Source organism: Zalophus californianus, chromosome 3 (assembly GCF_009762305.2).
Source record: "Zalophus californianus isolate mZalCal1 chromosome 3, mZalCal1.pri.v2, whole genome shotgun sequence".
Taxonomy (NCBI): domain Eukaryota; kingdom Metazoa; phylum Chordata; class Mammalia; order Carnivora; family Otariidae; genus Zalophus; species Zalophus californianus.
The window spans coordinates 194816309-194842553 of record NC_045597.1 but is presented as its reverse complement, the minus strand read 5'-3'; the positions used below and the strand labels follow the sequence as shown (position 1 = coordinate 194842553).

Sequence of the window (26245 nt, the reverse complement as noted above, 5' to 3'; positions counted from 1 at the left end):
TGCCCTTGCTCAATCATTTTCCTGTGGGGTTCTGGGGATGTTCTGGATGTCCAGGACACATGATTTTAAAGGCTCATATATGTCATCTTCAAGCAACTACTGCATTCTCTCTCATAGTTATTCCTCAGGACAAATTCTTGGAAATGTTAGTGAGCTTAAAATAATGCACATGAAAAAATGGTATTTATTTTAAGTAATCTCTACACTAATCATCGGGCTGGAACTCATGACCCTAGGATCAAGTGTTGCACGCTCCACTGACAGAGCCAGCCAGGTGCCCCAACAATGCACATTTGTGAGCCTTGTGACATACTACCGAATTACCTTCCAGAAAGACCATCTACCCGGACTCCTATTATCCAGTCTTTGAAATCTAAGTGCTGAGGGATACAAGCTGCAACTCTGCCATGGGCAGGTGTTGTGTTGGCTCTGAGCCTCAGTGTGCCGGAGCAGTGATCCCCTGGTTCCTAAGCTTGTCAGAACCGCCCTGGAAACAGTTCTGGTACTCAGAGAAAAAAGCAGCCCTTTACCTGCATTTTCTGTATGTTTTTCGTATTCCTTAGACTTTCCTTTCATTCCTACAACAGACATTTGAACAAGAAACAAGCCACCTTTTTGTGCTTCTACAGAAAGTAAACACGCATGCAGCACGTGCGCCTGCTGTTTGACCAAAGCTCTGGCTGACTGAGTGCCTTTCAGAAGCTTAGGGAGAGCCTCTCCGCCTACCACTCACGGTGTGTCTGCGCTGAGACAGCCCTGTCAGCCTCCTCCCGCAGCGGTGTGGCTAATCTCCTCTCAGTTCCTAACCTCCTCTGTGCACTGGAAATGTACCAACTCGGACATCTTCCAATCGCTTCAAGTATTGGATTTTTCCTATCAGACTGTATAGACACGTACTTTTTCTCATATTTACCCATTACAGTAAATTCCCATGTAATTATTATTTTATTGACTGACAATCTCAAAAAGAAGGAGTATTTATTTTCTGAAAATCAAGGCTTCTCCAATTAGAGTTAGCAAAACGTCAATTTCTGAATACATACTGGGAATGTCCCTTACTCTGGACAGAAGCTCTAACGCTAATCTGTTGTAGGGCTTCAGATCACAGTTAAATACCTCGTGTCTCAGCCTCCTAACCTAGAGAACAAAGACACTGTAATCAACAAATTGTTCTCAGCAGCCCCTGGGAGCTTCTCTCTTTCACCCCAGACCTGCTGAATCTGAAATCCGGCCCAGCGATGAGTGGTGTAAGCAGCCCCTCAGGGATGCTGACCCATGCTCAGGAGCAAGACCTACAGGGCAGATTACCCAAAGCCCTTCCACACCTCAATTCCAAATCCCATCCTTAAATTCTTGTGTGCATGATGTGAAAGTGATTCATAAAATAATTAACAAGTTAATATTCTAGGAGAATAAATTCTCTTGTAATTCAGAAAGTGCTTGAAATCATACTTACACGGACCTCTGGGTGCAGTTTGATGAGAAACCTTTTCCTCTTGAAGCTGAGTTTTCGGACCCTGGACCAGTTGAAAGTATTAATTTTGGTGGTGCCCTGAAATTCAAGAGATGGACACTCAGACACATTTGTAATCCAGACACACACACACAGCTTTTCATGAAATAGAGAATGTTTAAATTACAACCTTGCCAGATAGCACAGCAATGCACTTGACATTTTATAATTGTATCTGGAATGACTCTGAATTAAAATGTCAACACTAAACATAGGAATGTACTTGTTTTAGGACAGTAACTTGATTTCTTTGATAAGGTTTTCTTACAAAAAACTACTTTTTATCAAGGCCAATACTGAACACTCCTTGAAGCCCACTCCTGTAAGAGGGTGGTCAGGAGGAGCGACAGTGGTGGCCAGGCGGGGGCGGGAGCGGAGCTGGGATTCCCGCTGTGGGGGTGGGGAATGCTGGGCCAGGCCGTGGGGCGATGCCCTGGAGTGGGAGCTGGTAGCACAAGCTCCTGGCTCTTGGAGCAGCAATGGGCACGCTGAGTGCACACGGGTTTTGGCTTCTAGATCCGACTCTCCACTGGAAAGACCCAGGGCTCTTCGGTTTTCGGGGTGAAGTGGGCCAACCACAAACTGACCCTGGCATATTTTGTCTAAGTAAGTAAATGAGTGCTCAACGGGATGGTACGTGCCCAGGAGACACAAGCGCCTGCTTGGAGGGATGTCCAAGGGCCAACGTGGGACAATTCACAGACCAAGATAAATAGTGACAGCAGCAGCTTATCAGGGGTCAGAGTATAACCTGAACTGTTAGAATTCAAACTGTGATTCGAATGTAATACAAATCCACGAGTCCACAGTGGTATGAAGTAAGCAAATGCAGAGAAAACCCTTCCAGGAGCACAACAAATGGCATTAAAAAAGTCACCATGTGGCAGCCCTCAGAGTAATCCAACCAGGTGAGAGGGTGAAGTACAGACGTGTATGTGGCCTCAAACTTTCTCCACAAAAGGCTTATTAATCACCAAGGACAAGAAGTACCTTTGCAGTACAGCAGCTTGTCAGCACCATCTGACCAAGTGCTCAGTGCCGACACCGCCAGCAAAATGACAGTCGGCACCATGGGCCACCTCGAAGCCGTACAAGGAACACCGTCACTTCTGTGACTTACCCAAGCAGCTTAGCCTAGGGTCTGATCATCAAGTGTTCAACAAGCCCATATTATGGTCATTTCACAAAATGGCCTGTAATCATGAGAATCAGGGAAAGAAGGAAGAATGTTCCAAACTGGAAAGAGCAGATGACAGGGCACGGCGCTTGACCTTAGATCTCTTGCAACAAACAAGATGAGGGCAACTGCTGAAATCTGGATGGAGGTCTCAGGTGAAGAAGTTCTTTGCACAGTTTTTTTTTTTTTTAAAGATTTTATTTATTTGACAGAGAGAGAGCATGAGCAGGGGGAGCGGCAGAGGGAGAGGGAGAAGCAGGCTTCCCGCTGAGCAGGGAGCCCGATGTGGGGCTTGACCCCAGGACCCTGGGATTGTGACCTGAGCTGAAGGCAGACACTTAACCGACTGAGCCACCCAGGTGCCCCTCTTTGTACTGTTCTTGAACTTTTCTGTAAGCTTTGAATTGTTTCAGAATAAAAATTCAATTTTTTTTTTTAAAGATTTTATTTATTTAATTGACAGAGAGAGAGAGACAGCGAGAGAGGGAACACAAGCAGAGGGAGTGGGAGAGGGAGAGCAGGCTTCCCGCAGAAAGCCCGATGCGGAGCTCGATCCCAGGACCCTGGGATCACGACCTGAGCCGAAGGCAGACGCTCAACGACTGAGACACCCAGGAGCCTCTAAAAATTCAATGTTTTGAGACACCTTCCTGGTATTCTCCCCTCTACTCTTGACCATCATGATCATTTTCTCTGCAAACCTGAGATGGCGGCAGGAGGGTAGGGAATGAAGTTTCCCTTAAGAAACTCCCAAAACCTTCAACCTTAAAAGGGGATGGGACTTGATGCACGCCACCACGTGGACCTGTTCTGAAAACAAGGGAAGGAGCCAGGCATGTGGACCCGGTTTGGGCGTGGAGCCCGGAAGGAGGAGAGCCTGAGGCAGGGCGTGGCTCAGTGGCAGGACGGGAAGTGGGTGATTAAAATCACTCTGGATTACACAGGGTGATGGCTGCATGATTTTGTAAACACACTAAGAATACATGAATGTGTACTGGAAAGTGGTAAAGTTTATCGTCTGTGATTTACATCTCCCGGAAAACAATCCCCAAGTTAAGAGGTGTCCTGAAAGCCCTGATAGGAATGTTCAGGTCTCCATGAGAATTGAAGCATCCCAGATTTCCAAATACTGCCCAAACCACTAATTACTCTAATTTCTGCTCAAATTTTCAACTATGTTCTCAAAAAAAGCAAGCAAACAAAACAAAAATAACCCAAATACGTAACATCAACAAAAGAAAACAGAAGCCTCCCTCCCGTGGCTCCCCCCCCCCCCCCCCCGCCATTTTTAACTCCAGACATGGTTTATGTGCCTGGGCAGGGGCTGTGGGCAAGGCAGAGACAGTGTGTCTCCCCCCAGACAGACACGGACCCAGCTGAGAGAGGTCTCACACACTGGTGCTGCCAGCCTGCTCACCTTTCCACTTCCTTGTAGCCAAAATTAAAAAAATGTCATATTCCAGGGTTTTAACCACTGTCACAAGTCAAAAGAAGAAACAAAACCCGATCACAACTCGAGTGTTCATGAACTCTGCCTCACCTTGACAGACTTTGACTTTTCAACTTTTAAAATTGAGCAGCTGGCTGTAAACACTCAGAGCTACTGCTTTCATTTTAATTTTTATCCAATAATCCATGGCGTAATTATAAATGTCTAGGAAGGCTTGAGACAAAACCCAGCAATTCTGGGCCCTCTTGCTGGGATGGCACTCCCTTCAGCAGCCCTGGCTCCTGCTGGAGACCCGGCCTCCTGAGCCCTCCTATACCCCCTCCACAATGGCCGAATTTTAAATTTGGTTTTTATATTATTGATCATGTGAGTACTTCTCACAGGTTGAGCCATGGTAAATCATAACTATTTTGCTCCTTTACTTTCAATTCTCCCTGAGAGACTAAGTGCCTCTTTCCATTTACTTAATTTTATGTTCTTACCACTAATTCAGCCCAAACACTCCCTGCAGAATTTTTTTTTTTTTTTTTTGATTATTTGTTTTTTTAGAGAGTCAGAGAGCACAAATAGGCGGGGCAGAGGGAGGAGAGAGAGAACCCTAAGCAGACTCTGCACTGAGCGTGGAGCCTGATGGGCACCCGATCTCACAACCCTGAGATCAGGACCTGAGCAGGAACCAAGAGTCGGACGCTCAACCGACTGAGCCACCTGGGCGCCCCATCCCTCAAGAGTTTAACACTCTTCAGTGGGGCCTGATCCAGGAGACAATTCCCTCCATGCTGCTCGCATGCTGATGGGTGCTCCCTGGGCCTGGCCTCCAAAGTGTGGCCCGTCTGCCACTGGTCTGTTCTCTCCTCTGGTCGTGTGCTTTAAAAGGTGCTCAGCAGTCAAACCTTTGAACAACTGTGTATCTGGAAAATGCTTTTTTTCCCTCTGCACAGAAGTCATGTTGAACAGGGCACAGGATCCTGGGTGGGAAATGATTTTCTTTCACGTTCTGCGCCACTGCCTGTCCTATTTCTCATAGCTTCCAGTGTTGCCCCTGACAAGCCAGATACCATTTCCTTCCCTCTCCTCCTGGGAGCGCTCTGGTCCTCTCTCCCATTCTGACATTTCACACTGGTGTGTCCTGCGGTGATCTTTACTCGTCAGCTATACCAGGAATGTGTAGGCACTTCAAAATGGACACTCATGCCTTAAGTTCTGGACACGTTTCTCACGTGATTTCAGTAACGGTTTCTTCTGCTGCTCTGGGCTGTGGCCTCTGGGCCTCCTGGTGCTGGTGGGCTTTCCGTGCTGTTCGCTGAATGGTCACTTTCCTCCTATATTGTGCGTCCTCTAACTGCTCTGTGGAGATTTCCTCAACTTCATGCTCCAGACGGCCTCACTCTGCAGCATGGTCCTTTTTGCTACCGCATTTCTAGATCTGCAAACACTCCTGTCCTCCGTGTGTCCCTGTGACTGCAGATTTTGCTCGTGTCTCATAGATGCAGGCTTTCTGTGAGGCTTTCCGGAAAAAGTAAGGCAGTGATGTACCAACAAGGTTCAAAACCTCACCAGAATGAGTCTGTAGGGAAAAGCCCCTTCTCACCTGCTCCCAAAGCCTGTAGCTGCCCTCCCTTCCCACTGGCTGTCAAGGCCACCTGTTTATTTTGAAAGGTGTAAAAAGTGTGTCATTTTCCCTCTTTTCCCCACAAGCAGGAGCAAACTACACACACCTGAATCCACACAACAGTGCATCAATGTCCCACGTATCACGACACAGAAAGCCTCCACATTCTTTGTGCAGTTGCCTGATATTCCATAATATGGATGAACCAGCCTCCTGATGATCAATTACCAGTATTTTACTATTATAAATAAGGCTAAAATTTAAAATTATAAGACAAAAATTTTACACATCTGATTCCTACTCCTCATGAGCATGACACAGTGTAAAGTGATTTTTCTTTATCTTGTCCATGGGACAGATAGAAGACAGCGTCTTCTCTGAGGAGTCTATAGGGTTTGTTTCCCCATTCCATTCCTGGCACAGGCTTTGTTTCTTTTGAACACTAATTTGTTATCTGTCCTTGAAGAGAGAGGATTTCCTCAAATTTCTGGTGATCCTTGGTTATCTGTCTGAGTTTAAAAGTGAGGTCCCAGGACTGTAAGAGTCTGTGACCATCTGGTCACTGGGTGCGAAATCTAGGGGTGATCTGGAGAGGGACAGGTAAACTACATGGTCTTAAAGGTGTCTCTCCACAGACTGCTTACTGGTTGAAAAACTAGTAACTATAATAACCAGTAATAACTAAAGCTAATGACTATTAACCAAGACTAGTAATTAAGAACTACAAGGCAGGAATCAAGATTCACACCACCAGTGAGGCCGGATGGTGTCTCAGTCATGACTCCCTGTCAAGGACGTGACAGCACCTGGGTAGTGGTCCAGCTGGGCATGTGTCTCCTGAACCTAATCCCAGGAAAAGAGCAGACAAACCACAAATGGAGAACGTCCTATTAAAAATAAAAAGGACTGTGTTCTTCAACACGGTCAATGTCCTAAAGATGAAGAAAAAAGAAATGCTCTAGCTTCAAGGACACAGCAGATGCGACGGCTAAACGCCGTGTCTGGTCCTAGCCTGGGCCCTGTCCTGCAGGGATAACAGCCAGGAGGACATCAGTTGCCTGGCTGATAAGACTGGAAGATGACCAGCGTATCAGCTGCTTCACTGATAACGGTAAGACAGTGTTCTATTCTTACAAATATATGCCTTCAGTGGTCAAGGGTTCTGGAGTCTGTAACCCATTCTCAAATGCTTCAGAAGACTTGTGCATGTGTGTGCATGTGTGTTCACGTGTGGCTGTGCGTGTACACGGAGTGGGGGCAAGGAAGCATGCCAGGGGGAAGCGCAAACCACAAAGCAAATGTGTAAAATGCTGGAACGGTTGAAATCTGGGGTTAGGGCACATGGGGGCTCTATGTGCTGTTCTAATTCTTACAGCTTTTCTGTAAGTTTGAAACGATTTCCGAATAGAAGTTTTTAAAACAGAAGGCTCTAAAATGCTGGCTGGAGGCTCTATGTGAGCTGGGGTAGGGACCCAGGCCCATTACTATGGGGTGCCCCGGTGTGAACACCTGCAGGGCTCCCATAAGGCCACGTGGACTTTCTGGACATCTCAGTCCCCTGTCTCTAAGATGTCAGCTTGGCCACCATTCCAAGGGAGCAGAGATGGGGAGGGCCCGCGGCAACCTGAGATTATAGGCTTTCCCTTAAATCTCTACCATCTGAGCCATACCCTGGAGAGGAAGACCCCTGCCCTCTCCCAGCACAGGGAGGGGCTGCAGCTCTGCAGCTGTACCTCCTCCTCCCCTAGTGACATCCAGCCCCAGCCTGCCCCGGGCCATCAGACAGCAGCCTGACCCCCCACACTCCGTTCCTAGTGCAGGCTGTGGGATTTCAGCCTTTCCTACACTGCACTATTCCCACTCATCTGCCCATTTCTCAACTTCTAAAACGTCGCTGACACTCGCTTTCTGTGGTTTCCTTACCTAGTCTTTGTTCTTACTAAACTTCAAAAAAAAAAAAAATCCTTCATTGTCATTCTTTTGGGGGTTTGAGGGAATAAAAATACCATCTAATGTGTTTAATTTGAAGTCTCTAATCCCTGCTTTTAACTTCTTCCAGTTACAAATTTATCCTTTTCTGGAAAAATTACCCCTGCTCGATTGGGATGGATGTGTGATTTTCATCTCTGCATGATACAAGAACTATCATGTGAGCGAGAAGGTGTGGGAGGCCCTGGGGTCCATCAACTCAGTGTGCCTGGCACAGTCTCCACCTGTCAGTCAGTATACGATAGAACACAATTAACACTCTGGTTACAAAATAAGATTTTTTTCCCCCAACAGGAAATTGAAAAATTTGATGGCTAGGTTAAAAAAAGAAAGGGAAAGAAAAAGAGAACAAGTGTGGCTTGACTATGGGGGCCTGGATCAGCTGAGCCGTCTTAGGTGACCAAAGGTTAAGAAGAGCTCACAGAGGAAGGAGCCGCTGATGCAGCCCCTGGACTCCCAGGACGCACCCTCCCACGGCGGTCAGTGCTGAGCAGGCCTTTGCAGGACGTCTATGTGCACCTGGAGGCCCGCAGCTTTGCAAAGGCCAGACCAGAGGGCTCCCCAGAGGGGGGACTGCAGGAGCAAGTGGGCCACTGAGCCTGGGTAAGAGGGCGTGGGAGCCCTTCCGGCATCTCCAGGCCGCGGAGGGCCTGTGCTCTGGCAGCTGCTTTCAGACGCCTCCACACCACACACCCCAGCACACACACGCTTCACTGCAGGCAGAACTTAGGGACCCTTTATGGAACCGTCGGCCTCTCCACACACAAGCAACACAAAGATTCCCGAAGATCGTACTGATGGTTATCATGCGCAACAGCCTCTGATAGTTTCGGTCTGTTCTATTTCTATGTCCTGAAATGAGGGCCACAGACACCTCACAGGGCGGCACGTCCAGACCTGCCGCAGGTCCACACCTGAGGCAGGGAGACAGCTCCACAGAGAGGAGCCAGTGTTTCCCTAAAGGTTCTCTGGGGATGACCTTAGGGTCAACATCAGCGGTGGCATGTGACCAGGCGCCCAGGGTGGGGGCGGGGCAGAGGGCTCTTCGACAGTGAGGACAGAGACAAGGAAATGACCGCTCGCTCCACGGAGTGAGAGGTGGGACCAGAAGATATGCAAGGTTCCTCCTCCAAGTCCAAGACCTTATGCATGACAACAAAAATTTACCAGCACATGTCAAATCAAGCCCCCCAAGTCAGAGCACACCCCCGCCCTCCCTATACCTGGAACACAAGGACGCCCATGTGGGAGACAGCCAGGTTAATTCTGGCGCCCTCCCTGTCAGAAGCTCTGTGAAATCTGAGGCCATACATTTCCAACTTTCGGGCAATTTCAAGCACCTGGAAATCCGACTCGGCAGGCGTCTGGCCCCTATAATAAAGGACAGCATGATCACAGCACTGAAAACAACTTCATTTCTCAAAAAGCCAAAACATACAAAATTGATTAGGAAAACAAAACACAATAAAACAAACCAACACAGGGGGCTTTGTTTCAGAGTAGACTGCTCACTGTAAGTTTATTTACCCACTAGAAATGCAGCATACCGTACACACAGACCAAAGAAATTGTCTGCTTCCGTTTATCCTATAATCCATTTCCTGAGGGGCAGAATGTTTTCTTTGTATTCACTAGATACTCAGCCTTATACTTCGTCCTAAATACTCACACAGTCACATGCAAACATTACACACAGAGACAAATATTAAATGCAAGAAACACCAAAGATAATATCAGTATCTCATTCAACCCATTGCAATACTTTAATAAAAAAAAACTTTTATAATATACAATTTTAACCATTAGAATATACTTTTTTAAGGATAAAATAATGAAACTGAGTGACAACAAATTTCTCAAGTTCACAGTCCAGTCATGCTCCCAGGGAAGAGCCCATGACCCGTGTTACACGGACCATCCTCCAGGAGGGCACTGCTCAGACAGGGCACAGCTGGGCCAAGGGGAGTGGGTCCCAGTCAGAGCACCCCCACTCAAGGCCTGAGCCCTACATGTGGGGCTCTCCATCAACAACCCTTCCTCTTACTTCCAAATGCCTGACTGAGCTTTTGGATCTTTTTTTTTTTTTTTTTTTTTAAGATTTTTTTATCTGAGAGAGAGCGTGAGCGAGCAGTGGGGAGGAGCAGAGGGAGAGAGAATCTTAAGCAGACTCCTGGCTGAGCAAGCGCAGAGATCACTGCCCGAGCCAACACCAAGAGTCCAATGCTTAACCGAATGTACCACCCAGGGTCCCCTGAGCTTTTGGATCTTTAAGGAACAACACAACTGTCTGGGTTATGCCATTCCCATGGTTTCTATTCTTGGACTAAAATTTCCATTCTTTGAGTTTGATATGGACACTCGACTATCAGCTTATATTTAATAAATCATCATCAAGAGAAACACCGTGTGACAACAGTTTTCTAAGGTGTCCTAATGGGGAAGATTTGCTTATTACTTTTTTTTTTTTTTAATTTTTAGTAGGCTCCATGTCCTATGTGGGGCTTGAACTTATGACCCTGAGTTTAAGAGCTGCATGCTCTATTGACTGAGCCAGCCAGGCGCCCCAAGATTTGCTCATTCTTAACGCTTCCAGTGACCACTGCTGCAGCTTCAGAGCGGGGTGCCAGGAAGAGGCTGGGGGAGTTCTGAGGTGTAGCTAGAATCAAGGAGGCTAAGGGAGAGTCTGGTGAGGACTCAGAAGGAAAAGAGCGGAGAAAGCCTTTCTTCTCAGAAAAGCTCTTAAGCCTTTGTGAACAGAACTGGGTAGATATGAGGATGGTATAGGCTATTCTGGTGCGGTCTCAGAAGGAAGTGAGGAATATGTTAATGGAAACAGGAGATAAGGGGCACCTGGGTGGCTCAGTCGGTTAAGTGTCTGCCTTCGGCTCAGGTCATGATCCCGGGGTCCTAGGATCGAGTCCCACATCGGGCTCCCTGCTGAGTGGGGAGTCTGCTTCTCCCTCTGACCCTCCCCCCTCTCATGCTCTGTCTCTCTCTCTCAAATAAATAAAAATCTTTAAAAAAAATTAAAAAAAAAACAGGAAACGGGAGATAAGGTGATCCTTTTTGTAAAGTGGCACAAAATTTGGCTGAATTATATTTATGTCTTAAAGTGTTTTGTGGAGGGCAGAACTTTCCAACAACGGGACTGGATGCTTGGCTGAAGAGATCTCTAAGCCAGGTCGGGAAGGTACGGCTGGGCTCCTCTGACTGCTGACAGGAAGGCTCAAGAGAGAAGTGCCTGAGAGATGGAAGTGTGAAACAAAGAGGAAACAGAATTTTAAGATTAGGAAAATGTGCAGCCTATGCATACTGCAGAAAGTGAGGACACTAAGGGTGTGGCTAAACGGCCGAGGAGATCAGTATGGACAGAAATTGGGACACAGTGGGAGGTCACAAAGGCAGGTCAGGTCAGGGCCGCCCCTCCCGTCACAGGCCGGAGTGGAAGATGGGGGTGGGGCCCAAGGCCCCCATGGGGCTTCCAAGGCCAGGGCTGCCTGGAGGGCAGAGCACTGAGCCAAAGAGGATTATTCCTGAGCCTTAAGGTCTAACGTCATTTGCCCTGCTAGGTTTTAGTCTTGCCTGAGAGCCGTTATCCTTCCCTTTGTTCTAATTTCTCCCTTTGGAGGGGGGTGCCGATCCTAGGCTGCCCCCAGCATAGTATTCTGTTTTCACAGGCTCACAGCTGGAGGAGACTTGGCCTCAAGCAGAACCATAGCTGGAATCCCAGCCATACCTCATCAAGATGAGATTCAGGAGAGGCTGTGGGCTTGGGAGGGTTTTGGAGTCAGTGCTGGAGCAGTGGGAACGTTCAGGCTGTTGGGATGGAATGAATGTATTGTGCATGTGAGGAGGACGTGAATTGTGGGGGTGGAATGTTACAGGGTGAAGGTCTGTGTCCTCCAAAATTCCTAGGCTGCAGCCGAACCCCCAGTGTGATGGTATTTAGGGGGGGTCTTTGGGAGAGGGCCGTGTAGAAGACTAATGAATATTAGTGCCTTCAAAGCAGAAGCTCCAGGGAGCCCCCAGCCCCTTCTGCCCTGAGAGGACAGAGCAAGAGATGCCATCTACAAAACAGGAAGCAGGTCCTCCACACACCGAATCCACCAGTGCCTCCAGAACTGTGAGAAACCAAGGCCTGTGGGCTACAAGCCACCCAGCCTGGGGTGCTCGGTTACAGCAGCCATGAAGGACTAAGATAGCAGCTTTCAAATCTTTTCCTTCAATCTCAAAGGTCCAAAAGAACTGTGATAAAAGTAAAAAACCATTCCTTCAATATCTTATTCAGTGATTACTGAAGTGTGTTTCCAGTGGGCCCAAGAAGATACTATACACTAGGTAAGAAATTTATCTTGGTTAGGGGCACCTGGGTGGCTCAGTCGGTGAAACGTCTGCCTTCGGCTCAGGTCATGATCCCAAGGTCCTGGGATGGAGACCTGCTTCGGGCTCCCTGCTCAGTGGGGAGTCTGCTCTCCCTCTGCCTCTGCCGCTCCCACTCCTGCTAGCTCTCGCTTTCTAGTGCTCTCCCTCTCAAATAAATAAATAAAATCTTAAAAAAAAAAAAACCCACCATAAAAAATGATTTAAAGAAAAGCAGCACAGTAAGTGTCTGATGACTATGGAAGATAAAGTCAGCACATTAGAACCATGAAAGAGCCACCCTGACTCTTGATCTCTCGGTTTTGAGTTTGAGCCCCACATTGGGTGTAGAGATCACTTAAAAATAAAAATCTTTAGGGGAAAAAAAAAAGAACCATGAGAGCCTAGAGCAACAGCTGAGCTCAGGGATGGAGGCACTCCTGTGGAAAGAGCCCAGGTTTAGTCCTCTATGAAGCACATCACCCGATTTCTCCTCTTTCATGAGTTTTATATATATATTTATCAATCAATCAATTGGAGAGAGAGGGAGAGAGCACACACAAGCAGGGGGAGTGGCAGAGGCAGAGGGAGAAACAGGCTTCCTGAGGAGCAAGGAGCCCGATGTGGGACTCGATCCCAGGACCCTGGGATCATGACCTTAGCCGAAGGCTTAACCAGCTGAGCCACCCAAGTGCCCCTTTCGTGAGTTTTTAAAGCAGCCACCTTAAGACATGCACCTAACACGCACATACATGCTCACACATATGCTCTGTGTGGGCACATGAGCACACACGTGCAAGGACATGGATATGCAAGCACAGGCACACGCGCACACGTGCAAAGGCGCCCTCACTGGGGCATCTTCATTAGCTCCCAGGGGGCGTGCAGAGTGACTGCTCACAGACCTGCACCATTCCCTCGCCTCACCTCCAGCGTGAGCCTGGCCTTCACCCTGAACCTCACCTCACAGACATGCTCGCATCCATATTCGCCAGGCCTGGTGCTGACCCTCAGCCCGAGGCGCTGTGCCCTTTCCTGACACACTGTCCCTTGGTGTCCGAGGCTCTCTTCCTGCTCGCTCACTGTCCCTGTTCTCATGGCCTCTGGTGGTGCCCCTTTCTCACTCACCCTCCCATGGCCAGTCTTTAGGAGACTGTTCTACTCTCTTCTCCATCTGTCTCTACCCTCTCCTCCCTAGGAGACCTGCACGCACAGCCTGTTTGCTCACATGCTGATGACACTCTGCCTGCACCCCAGACCATCTACCGGCTGGTGCCAGTGCAATGCCCCACCACCACTCCAGGCACAAATCCGAACAGGTCATCATCTCCTGTGGGACAGGCACGGGACTCAGGCTGGCACTGGGAGATGGCCCCTTGCTCCTTCGCCCCCATGTGCTGAACTCTGACACTAAGAGGTGCCCCAAACCATGACACCCAAGACCGGGCTGGTGCCTTCACTTGGTCTTGCCATGACAGTAGGGTCACACGCAGCCTCCTGTCAGCAGCAGAAACAGTTACTCGTCCCACTGCTTAAACCAGAATTTCAGGTGGAACTGTGGGTGGCAGGCTGGGCTCCCCTGACCCACCTCCCACCCTCCCAGGCTGCTGTCTGCCTGAACGCCCCTCACCAACCCCATGTGGCTAATTCCTCAAAGATGCCTGCCTGCCCGAGCAGCCCAGCCACTCACCCTTCTCCTCTCATCGAAGGAGACTCTGTCCTGTAGCCCACACACCACGACGCACATACACTGATATAGCCAATGCCTGCCCCCATGCCGGGCACACAAAAGGCACTCCCTAAGTACCTGTGCGTGGCAAAACGCATGAGAAGCACGCAGTCTCTCAGGGCGAATGTCAAGTCCTCCAGGGTGAGAATCTTGGTCTGTGCTGCTCAAGCTACCCCCTTCCCCAGTGTGGACAGTAGAGACTGACAGATTGCTGGCACCCAAACCTTTGATGAAAAGCCGAGGGGGGGCACCTGGGTGGCTCAGTTGGTTAAGCAACTGCCTTCGGCTCAGGTCATGATCCTGGAGTCCCGGGATCGAGTCCCACATCGGGCTCCCTGCTCGGCGGGGAATCTGCTCCTCCCTCTGACCCTCCCCCCTCTCATGCTCTATCTCATTCTCTCTCTCAAATAAATAAATAAAATCTTAAAAAAAAAAAAAAAGAAAAGCTGAGAGGGATGTCAGTGGAGCTTTCCTCATGAGGGTTATCAGACCAGAATGAACTCGCACATCAACAGGCCCCTTCTCGAGGGCAAGTCCAAGCCATCAGGCCCTGTCCTGTCTACTTTCCCTTTGGTGGGTTCAAGATCACAACCACCTCCCTCCCCCAGGCCCTCGGCCCCAGCCCTCCCTCCTCACGGCTCCTTCCTCCACCTCTCTTCACCCCAAAAAAGCACACCGGCATTGATTCCTGGAGAAACCCAAATGAAGTCACTCACAGAACAGGGCTGCCAGTAGGTCTGCAATGCTGGCATTCGTCAGCTCGACCCCACCTTGTAGGACGGCCCACAGATAGCTCACACACAGCTACCCCTGATGCCCTGCCCTCTGGTCACTCCTGTCAGGGCACGGACCTTCTTTCTAGCCTCCCCCCAGCAGTGGGATTGTGTCCCCAGGGAGTGGGCAGTAGTGACTCTGGTCAGTCTTGCAGAAGCCTCCGCGGTGGCTTCCATTACATAAACACACTAGTTGGTCATATGTGGTGACAGGGGGCCAGTGGTTGGCTCCGGTGGACTCACGTGTGCTTCCGGTGGAATTCTAGAATCTTTTCAAGAGAATGCTCCTGACTGGGCAGGTACTCATTGGCTTTGAGGTGCTCTCGGTCCAGGGTTTCATCATAATCTCCTATTTCCGCTGAAATGAGACAGTAACAGACAGTGATTCTAATTTTCAAATAAAGAAAAATACAAGCATTCGTACATGCAAATGCATGAATTAAAAGTAGAAAAAAATTATCCTAAACCTGTAGTAAAAGCATATATCCCTCAAATAAACAGGATTTTGTATCTTACTTTTCCACATATCTTAAGCTATTAAAGGCAAATATAAAGGCAGGTAAAGAAGTTTCTGAGTTTTGAAGAACAAAGATGCTGGTTAGTGACCCCAGGGAGGCCAATGCTGAGCCACCAGTTTATCCTGAGCGGTTTGTTGTGTCTTAAACCATGCTTTATTCATCTGCAGTCTCAAGACTGTTGTAGCTAGGACTATGTATCTTAATTTGTTTCAGGATAACGTGTTTGAAATCATTTTCCCCCTCAGGACCTCTCAAATTCTTGAGGAACAATGTCTCTTTCTAATTTCATGAATCTTGAGGCTACTCATGTTTTAAGAGTCACAGTTAAAGCCCAATAACCTTAAACGATACACTTCTTTTTTGTTTTTAGACAGCCTCAAATTCACAGAAAGTTGCACGCACAGTGCCCCACTTTAGGGACCAGGACCCTCGCACCCATAAGCGCAGCGCCTGCCTCACAGCAGGACAGGACTCTGCCCACTGCTGCATCCGTGCTTCCGCAGCAGCTGCGTGTCCTCTGCAGTCAGACAGCCCAGCTCAGAGGCACCCGAGGCGTAAGCAGCACGCTCGGGAAAGCGACAGTCCCACAGGTGACTGTGACTACACTGTACGTAGCCCTCAAGCAAGCGGCACTGGAAAGCCATCCATCTCTCTGAGAAGACTGCAGATCCAATAAATAATCAGTCCCACCGACAATGTACATTAACAAGAGCCGACAAGGCCCCTAGTGCAGGATGGCAAATCTACGATGAAACTTGCTATCTGTAGAAGGTGCGTATGTGTGGGGGAGGAGGGGGGACAAGGAAACCACAGATTAACCTACATATGTTATTAGTTGCTATGATTCCTGAAACTTTCTACATTATACTTCCTGTGCTCAAACTTTCAGATACATCAGTTCTGTGCCAGAGGGACTCTAGTCCAGCAGCAGCGTGTTTCCCTTTCCTCGTCAGCTGGGGGCTTCGCAAAGCCTCGGCAAGGCATACCCTGCTTTCAGAACCTCTTCCCATGCTATAATTCTTCCTGTTCTTCTGAGCCATCCCTTGCTCTGTGTGACATACTGAGAAATGTGTTCTTTTTTCTCAGGGTTTGATACCTAACTCGTCACCAGGGGGGCTGTGACGTGCACACCAGGGAGGTCTCTTTCCAGGGGTGCTGAGGGTCAGGGCTACCATGTAGCTCCCAGACTGAAGACATTTATGGGAAAATGCGAGAAGGCACAAAGGAGAGACATTCCCAAAGAACGTGTGTGGCTGCGAATCTTGGCCTTGAGCCTTTCTTTCTGGGTGGAGACTGTTTGCCTCAAGGATCTCCACCTTGTAGATGTTAATCTTCAGCTTATCAGAGAAAATGGGCCTCTGTTCGTCATCACACTCGTTAACCTTGAAGGTGCATCAGGTGCTGGTGGTCAGGAGTGTTGTGCACCGCTGACCGTATGCGCCTCTGCCCAGGGCGGGGAGATACTAACACTGCAGAAGGTGGGATGCCAAAAGGGCGGCCGTGGTATCCGTGCAGGGCAGACGCTCCTCCAGGAGGTCTCTCTTAAGTTGCAAGGCAAACAGGTATCTAGAAGGGAGTTCAAAACACCACAGACATCAACTCCAAAGGCTCTCGAGCATAGCCCCCCCTCCCATGTCTCCATCGCAGGAGAGCACAGAGCCCCAAGAAACAGCAGTGACCAGGGACATCAGAGCAGATGGTGAGCAAAGACAAAGTGACAGGAGGCCCTTTGCTGGTGGCAGCTCGGTGGACAGGGTCACGTGCAAGCAGACCGCACACACAGGAGCACTCAGACGCTCGCGTTCCAACACACCACACCTTTAAGGGAAGCTCACAAATTCATATTACTTCTGTTACACACCCAAAACTGCACTCAACAATTCTGCTGTGAAAGAGCAGAAATATCCAATTAAGATATAGCTTAAAATGCGGCTCTGAAAGTTGCAGGCAGATTGAGGATATTTGGTCCTGGCTAGGATCTGAGAAACAGGCACTTCTGAATGGTAAGACTGTAACTAGAGTAGGCAATTTGAATGTATTCATATATTCATTTATTCCATCAACAAATAATTACTGAGCAAGTACTGCATTCCAGGTACTATTTCTGGAGTTGGAAGTACGATGCAAGACAAACTCTCTCCTTGTGGGAATTTATATTCTAGAGTGAGCTTAACAACTGAAATGTGCCTATCCTTGAACTTAGCAATTTTGCTTTTATGAAACTTTCCTGGAGAAATATTTTCCAGAGTTTACAAAGCTATGTGGACAAGGCTATTTACTTGCAGCAATACAGCAGAGAAATAATCTAAGTATGCCCGGACAGGAAGAGTTCAATAAAGTAGATTATAGCCACACAAACTGCTGCGAAACACATCCATGGCACACTACGACATGTGGGTAAAAAACAGAACAGGAAACAACCACATACAGTACTAAGGATATAGTGATACTGCTTTGTAAAATAATTTCTTTAAAGACCTGGGTCCACTTGTATATTGCTATGAATTCATCTGGAAGACACACCTCAAGTGATACTACTTCTGGAGACAATGCAGTGGGCAGAGAGTGAAGAAGTACATTCACTTTTTACATAGCTTTATTTTGAAGTTTCTCTTCTTTTATCATAAACAGTACGTTTTTCTTATGAACAAACAAACAAAAAAGGAACTTCTGCATAGACATGGCTTGGACCCAGGACCCAGAATTAGGTAATACTTCCTACTCCTTATTTTCCAAATATATATATTTAAAAGTTACTCCCTCAAAAAGGACATCAGGTATGTGATACACTATGAAGATGAATTCTGTGTTTACTCTTAAAAACACTTTCTGCTGTCGTTGGGGTTCAGTCTTGTTACCCATCAAATGAGGGGCTAGACTAATGGGATACCAACATTTCCCTACGGCTGACAGTGATTTTGTGATGTTACAAGACTCTACAAAAACCTTCTGAAGAGAGGTTCATAAGATGCCTATGGTTCAGGTAGGAATCCATTTTCAGTCAGAAGGACTGTTACTACTAGTTCCCTTTTATCTTACATCTGATCTTGGGTTTTGAGTTGGTCCATAAAACACAAGGAAAAAAACTTCCATAATCTGTTGCCCAGATGAAACAACTGTAAACATTTCTTTCAGTTACTTCTGCCATAAAAGAAATCACCTAAAATATTTCTGCTCCATATATTCATAAAGACTCTCCAACTCAGTACTTCTCCCAGCTGTGTGTACTTGTGCCTTTATGATGGGTGAAACTCCTGAGAACCTCATGCATGAGCACAAATCTGTGCTCAGCTGGAGAGTAGCACTTTCACAGTACACTAACACATACCCCCCTTTTTGTCCCCAAATTTCACCATAAACCCTTTTCTAAGCTCTACTGGCATTTGTGTTTGTGCAAGAGTTAACTGCTTCTTTTAATACTACATGATCACACCTTCTATGTGTGTTGCAGCTTCATTCATTCTAGGAATACATATATCCCAGAGCACCTAATGAGCCAGGTGCTGCGGGAGACACAGGTGAATTCTAGACCCTGCTGATAACAGCTGTGCTTCAGCTGGGGCTCTTTACCTTGTATATTCTTCCTGCAACTGACCCGGATCAGGTGGGAAAAATTTCACTGCTAGACGAAGCAAAGCGTTTTTTGGCCCTATGGGAAGAAACATTTTATTTATTAAAAAAATTTTTAAAGATTTTATTTATTTATTTGACACAAAGAGAGAGCACAAGCAGGGGGAGCGGCAGGCAGAGGGAGAGGGAGAAGACTTCCCGCTGAGCAAGAAGCCCGATGAGGGACTCAATCCCAGGACCCTGGGATCAGGACCCGAGCCGAGCCGAAGGCAGATACTTAACCGACTGAGCCACCCAGGCGTCCCTGAAAAGAAACATTTCAAACTTCACAAGTAAAGTGAATCCGACTATTTTTTGAAATCTTTATACACTTTAGTAAAAGAAAAATGTCATCACTGACTATACTGAACCAGAACAACCTGATTACTGGAAAGAAAAAGCAGAAGGTGTTAGCTCATCTGAGCATCTCAGCTTTACTAAAATTTTTATAACACAGCTGTGTAATTTTCACCAAGCAGGAAAGAGGAGGTGTTGTGCTACAGGGCCACGATGACCTAAATGGCATTAGGTCACCAGTGACTAACGAGGCTACTGGCACCCATCCTTCTCTCTCAGATGGGATCAAACAGATTGCAAGTGAATCTGGACCCCTGGACAGCACCCTGTAACTAAGAGGCATTACTATGTGCCCCAATTTTTAAAAATTGAACGGAGACTAACAGAAATTATATTTATAATTACAAAACAGTATAAACTATTTTATTAAAAATGTAATTAAATTGTGTCAACTATACTCAAAAATAATACCACAAAAAATAAAGTTTCAAAAATTGTTAAAAAAAATTAAGAAGCTAATTAAAGAACCTCAATGCCTTTTTGTAACTTGGGGGGAGAAACTGCATACTTATTTTTGCATATTGGCCAAAAATTAAGTGACATATCCAAGAACATATCCTGTTACCACTGCATTTGAGAACCAATGGGTGTTTGCAGCTGCCGCAGGCTGAGAGTAAGCAGCAAAACGATCTCTAAGTTCACGTGCCACTGGCAATCACCTCACTGCTCCCCAGGGTGGGGACAATGAACATCTGGACATACCTCCAATCTGAACAGTCAAGAACAAAAGCATCTTAAATGAACAGAATTTTAAAGAGTTTAAAAAAAGGACTTACTTCGTACTTGCCTAATGATGGGCTTCATAGGTTCCAGCCAAATCTAAAGAGGATTTAAGAAAAGAGATCAAATCCGTTCAACAATTTCTCTATTTAATAACTATGCTACAAAATACAGAACTGTTTATAACTAGGAGAGATATTTAAGGCGGGGCCTGTTTTGGCCCTCTGCTCACACACCAGTCAAATCCTGACAAAACACCTGGGAGAGGCACAGGAACACCTGCTTCGAGAAGCGTGGGAGGACGATGAGACGCCGCGCAGGCCCGGACCCCTCCATTAGGTCACATGCACACTGTTGTTGCTAGGCACAGCATGGGTACCAATAATTATTTTGGGGGGCAATTGTTAAGGCCAAACAAATCTTTGGTACAAGATGCACCTGTAAACAACTAATGGGCAAGAGTGCCGCTGCACGGAGTGGAAAGAGCTCAGTAATGCTGACACACTTAACTGAATAGGCTGATTTTGGTTTCTTTCTTTCTTTCTTTCTTTTTTTAAGTAGACTCCACACCCAGCATGGAGCCCAATGTAGGGCTTGAACTCACAACCATGAGATCAAGACCTGAGCTGAAATCAAGAGTCGGACACTTAATGGACTGAGCTACCCTGGTGCCCCTAATTTTGGTTTCTTTAAAATAGTTCCGCCTGTAAATATTAAGTTCCACATTTTTTAAGGTTCATCAATCAAGTAACATGAGGGATAACCAATGAATTTCATAAAAATTTGCTCAAAATGATTATCATGCAGATGTCCTGGCAGTTGTTTTTGGATTTCCTTGGCACATGTACTGGTGAGGAGAACAAATTTAGGGAGGATGGGAACTCAGCTTAGCTAAAAGGCCAATGCAGTCCGTGTCTCCACAGTGCAGCTCTGGTAACAATGTGATAAAGTATGGTGCTGTATCACTGCAGCGGGTCCTCAAAGGCTCTCTGTGGCCACGTGCACGGTCAGCTCTCAAGAGCTTGCAAGAATAAGGCAAGGACACATACCCAGTAGGACCGGGGATGCTGAAACTCCAGCCCAAAGTAGTCACACTCCGTCAGGTTCAAGCGCCTCCACACCTGGGTCAGCAACGTCTGGCCATCGCGCTTAGGCTGTGAAAGGCAGGGAGGGGAACATAGGAAGATTACGTGTCTTCCCACAACATGGGTTCGTGTAACACCGTGCCATGACCTGGCCTCCTGCATGTTAAACTCCATCCTACTGAATTCCTGGCTTCATTCTTCCTTCTATAACGCTTACAAACCATCACAAAGCAAATAAAGAGCCCAAGGCTCTTTGTGATCAGAAACTGAAACTAACATAAAGCTAGACAATTCCTTCAGTCTTATGTTCTCAGTTGTGTCCTTAGCCATTTTTTCTTTGTAACTTGAGGCATTTTCGGAATGCAGAACCCATTTTCAGCCTCAGTAAACATTTTATAAAAACAATTTGATATTTACTAAAAAGGTGGGTCTTATACTCCATGTGTGCATAAGATCCAAGTGAATATTATTTGCTAGCAACACTAGCAAGAAGAGCACGGACTGTTCAAACATGAGGTGGGCAATCGGCTCTCCATTTAGAAGAAAAATGGAGTTAGATCCCTGATCCACACTGCTCACAAAAATAAACTCCAGTGGACTAAAGAGTAAAACAAAACAGAGGAGAATATTTCGCCAATCTTGGGGTAAGTAAAGTCTTCCTAAGTATAGCATAAACACAGATTTGATTAAATAAAGATGAAAAACTTCTCAATAGAGAAACAGTGAACAAAGTTAAAATTCAGAATCATACTGAAACAAATTATAATTTATCTTTCATACTGCTCTTATGAACTGAAGAAATATAAATGGCTTTTAGGCACAGAAAAAAGGTACTCAAGCCCTCTAATAAGGAAGTAAATTAAAACAGCGAGATAACCATTTTTCACCTCAGAGGCCTGGGAGAACGACGTGGTGTGGCTGTCACACACCGCCAGGGGAACCCCGATCCATCCTATCTTCTGGGAGAATCTGAAACACCTCCAAAATTTAAAATGTACACATATGTCTTTGTTCCAGAAATTCCATTTCTACAACTTTCTCCTGCAGATATCTCACAATTGCACAGAGATAAATATGCAAGGATAAATCCAATGACGAACTGATGACATAAACGATACATCCATAGTTGAATCCATGCAACTCCTACAAACTCTGTATGTGCTACTGTGGAATAAAGTCCAAGCCTGATGTTTAGTCAAGAAGGAAAAAAGGTTCCCCTTCTATCCAGTGTCTGTAATAGAACTCCATTTAGTAAAACACTCACACTGGATTTGCCATTTAGTGCTGAATGTGGGTGGTGGGTGGGACAAGCACTTTCACTTTTACCTTATTTACTAACTTCTGTAATGTCTAAATTTTTCATCAATGGGCATCTGTCATTTTTTAAAAGAGTCTGAGAGAGAGAGACAGAGATAGCAACAGAGATATTGAGAGAGAGTATGAGAGGGGAGCAGAGGGAGAAGCAGACTCCTCTCTGAGCAGGGAGCCTGACACGGAATCCAAGACCCTGGGATCATGACCTGAGTCGAAGGCAGATGCTTCACCAACTGAGTCACCCAGGTGCCCCTGGCATCTGTCATTTTTGCAGTGAGAAAATAATGTATGTATGTGGGAAGAAAGGCAAATCTCTATTGTTCCAAAGGATATCATGTTCCTTTAAGTTTAACCAGCAGACTTTCTTGCTGTGTACCCAAGATGTGTTTACACTCCTAAAATGAGAATTCTTACGTGAAGATACAAAAATCTGCACTGTGTTGTGACAAAGAAGCGCGCAGCGAATCACAGCACAATATACACCTCATGGGAATGGAAAGATGGGCTGCAAAGAGGTCCTACACTGACAATACATCTCATAGAGAACAGAAGAGCAAGTCTTCTGGATGTAAGTACTATAACGTCACCTCTTACAAGGATCATGGTAGGGGCTCACTCTGGGGTGGTGGGTGCCTGAAGAGGCACGCGGGGCTAGTGTGCCCACTGTGCTCTCATAGAGAACGCCCTCGCACTAGGGCTACTTGGACAGATGTGCAGTCAAATCCCCTCAGTGGTGAACTGGTCAGAGATCATAGAAATCATGGAGTCTGCTGCAACTCCTCTAACACTAAACACTCGTCCCCAGGAAGCTCTCCCACAGCCATGTCCCCTCCCCCAAGACTGGAGGGGTGTGCACTTGGGGAGCACCACAGGAGGGAACACCTTCACAGTGTGGTATGCACGGCCCCACACAACCTGGCCTCACCCATCCAGTGGCGACCTGGATACCCAGTTGCTCCCTCACAGGGAAACACCCTCTCCCCCTCTGTCAGTCTCCAGTAGACCCTCTGAGAACCTGAGGAGTTCATTACCTCAAGGGTAAGGTCCCCTTAATTTCAGTCAGCTCCACTTCACTGCCACATCCCTTGGTACTTATCCCTAGCACCATGCTTGGGGCGTTGTTGTTCACCTATCTATTTGGGTGCATTCCTACTACTAGATGGTCAGAGACTGTGTCATCCATCCTTGAATCTCCAGGCCCACCACATGGGTTGGTACGCCACCGATAGGCCCAAAACATCCACAACTGCTCTGCTACGCTCTCCTTTTTCAACCGCATGGTCACCCTCTGTGGTGTAGTGGTAGGATTAACAGCCCTACCCAAGCCCTCTACCCACAGTTAGTACAGCCTGGGTTTGGTCCAGGAGGCCTGCCCAACTGACTAAGGGATGCCGTGTATCAAGTGTGCAGACACACATTCATGATGCACCAGCGTCCAAACCCAGAACAGGGTTTTTAAAACTGGGCATAAAAATACATTTAATTATGCATTTCTGTTTTAATATACACACATATACACACAGGTATCCAAACACACATATACATATGTATGTGTGTTTAACTCCTGGATTGGAGTAAATTTTACTGAAGTAAAAAAGCTCTCCCAAGTCAATTATCCTATGTTAAGCAAAGAAAAAGAACTTTGTATTCTGTGTCACCTGAAATACATACTGAACTCCTAAAAAAACCAGCAGAATCAGGTGTTTCCACAAACCATGTAGGGACAGACATTTCCAAAGCTATTTAAATTGGTCTGAAGTATGGTGGGTCATGGCAGTGGTCTCTTCTCAATCTCTTTCTTGGGAAAGAACCCCCAAACTCCATACAAACACACATACAACCCCAAGAGAAAAATTCCAAGTTATAGGTATCAGTGAAAATATCCTGAGTAAGGGGCCCCCGGGGTGGCTCAGCTGGTTGAGCATTTGACTCTTGGTTTCGGCTCAGGTCATGATCTCAGGGTCCTGAAACTGAGCCCCATGTGGGGCTGCACTCTGGGCGTGGAGCCTGCCTAAGATTCTTTCTCTACCTCTCCCTCTGCACCCAACCCGCCTCTCTCCAAAAAAAAAAAAAAAAAAAAAAAATCCTGAGTAAAATACCAGCAAACATAATCCAACAACTCAAAGATTAATATACCATAACCAAGTAAAATTAATAAAAAAACGGGATAATTCAATACAGTAACAGCACAATTATCACTATATCATGTGAGTAGATCTGTCAGAAAAAAAAAATCCTAGGATTATTCTCAGAATCTGAAAAGCTGAGAAGGCATCTGATAAAATTCAATTTCTACTCTTGATATAAATTTAAAAAAAATATTTTTTATTTATTTGACAGAGAGACAGCGTGTGTGTGCATGTGCATCTGCAGGGGGAGCGGCAGCAGGAGAGGGAGAATCGGACTCCCCGCTGAGCAGAGAGCCCAACAAAGGGCTCCATCCCAGCACCCTGGGATCATGACCTGAGCCGAAGGCAGATGCTTAACCAACCGAGCCACCCAGGTGCCCTTGTTATAAATTCTTCTTCTTTTTTTTAATAGATTTATTTGACAGAGAGAGATCGTGCACAAGCAGGGGGAGTGGCAGGCAGAGGGAGAGGGAGAAGCAGACTCCCCGCTGAGCAGGGAGCCAGATGCGGGGCTCAATCCCAGGACCCCAGGATCAGGACCTGAGCTGAAGGCAGACACTCAATCGACAGGAGCCCCCTTGATAAAAAAAATATATATATATTTTTTAAAGATTTCACCCATTTTTTGACAGAGAGAGACACAGCGAGAGAGGGAACACAAGCAGGGGGAGTAGGAGAGGGAGAAGCAGGCTTCCCGCGGAGTAGGGAGCCCGATGTGGGGCTCCATCCCAGGACCGTGGGACCATGACCTGAGCTGAAGGCAGACGCTTAACGACTGAGCCACCCAGGCGCCCCCCTTGATAAAAATTCTTAATAGGAAGAAAAAGTGATTCTTTAACATTTAACAAGATGAGGGGAGGCCACTCCCAACAGTATACTCAATCACTGCTATGTGACACCAACATCAAAATAGAGAAAGAAATGAGAGGTAAAAAATCAGAAAGGAAGCAAAACTATCATTATTTGTAGACATGATAATTTACTTTGAAAACCCAAGAACATCAACTAGAAAACGATTATGAAAAAGATGGAATTCAGTTAGGTGGTGGGGGAAAAATTTCTATAAATACATCAAAACAGCCTTCACCTACACACAATTAACCACCATTTTCAGGACAGAAAGGAAGAAAACAACCACATTTGTAACAGCCACAAAAGAGTTGAAGTGTCTTAGAATAAACCTAACAAAAGAAAGCTTCATGGAGAAAGTTTTATGAGAGAAAAAGGGGACCACAGAAAGGGTGTGGAGAGGTGTAGGGCACACGGTTTTCTTGCACACAAACACCCTCACAGAGGGGTCAGTGCTCCTTGAATTAAGCCAGATTCCATGTTGTCCTAATAAAAGGATTAAAAGGATTCTCTGAGGAACCTGATAGGCTAATTCTACAGTTGGTATTATTTTTTTTAAATGCAAGCATGCCAATGAAAAAGAAAAATAGGTGAGAACTAGCCTTAGCAGATATTCAACCTGTTGAAAACCATAGTAATTAAAATGTTTGGTACTGGTGCCTGCCCACATAGACAAATAACTAGAACAGATTAGGAGATGAAGAAATATATCCAAATATGTGAAGTACTGGAGTGCCTGATAAATGTGGTATTTCAGGTCAATCAGTGGGAGGAACACATATTATCCAGCAGAAACCACTTGGTGTCCCTCTGGAAAAAACAAGGTTGTACCCTTACCTCACATAATAATTTCAAGATGAGTAAAATATCTAAACACAAAAAAATCCATTCATCAAAGTCCTGCAATGAGAGAGTTTTGTTTCAGACTCTATGGGGGGAAAGGCCATGTTCAGGACACGCCGGAAGTTCAGCACCCTAACAAGGGGCTTGAGAAATGGGGGACAGCAAATAAAGTGCTCAAGAAGCTGCCGCCGTGGGCGCCCAGCTGGCTGGGGGCTGTGA

The 26245-nt window shown here is 46.5% G+C and overlaps 1 protein-coding gene across 10 annotated transcripts in view; it reads right to left on the bottom strand.

The window, feature by feature from the left end:
* The window catches only part of FARP2 (FERM, ARH/RhoGEF and pleckstrin domain protein 2), a 108969-nt gene that overhangs the window by 39184 nt on the left and 43540 nt on the right, over positions 1–26245 (bottom strand). For 9 of the 10 annotated variants that reach the window (XR_003518963.2, XR_003518962.2, XM_027588242.2 and 6 more), the window contains exons 3-9: positions 20856–20960; positions 19863–19905; positions 18691–18769; positions 16589–16686; positions 14846–14960; positions 8965–9112; positions 1457–1552 (exon numbers count right to left, since the gene is read on the bottom strand). Coding sequence is in view for 8 of the 10 variants with exons in the window: in XM_027588242.2 (XP_027444043.1) it covers positions 1457–1552; positions 8965–9112; positions 14846–14960; positions 16589–16686; positions 18691–18769; positions 19863–19905; positions 20856–20960 (684 nt within the window). In the remaining 2 variants the exon portion in view is untranslated. The remainder of the gene's footprint in view (positions 1–1456; positions 1553–8964; positions 9113–14845; positions 14961–16588; positions 16687–18690; positions 18770–19862; positions 19906–20855; positions 20961–26245) is intronic. The other variant, XM_027588243.2, reaches the window with a different exon arrangement.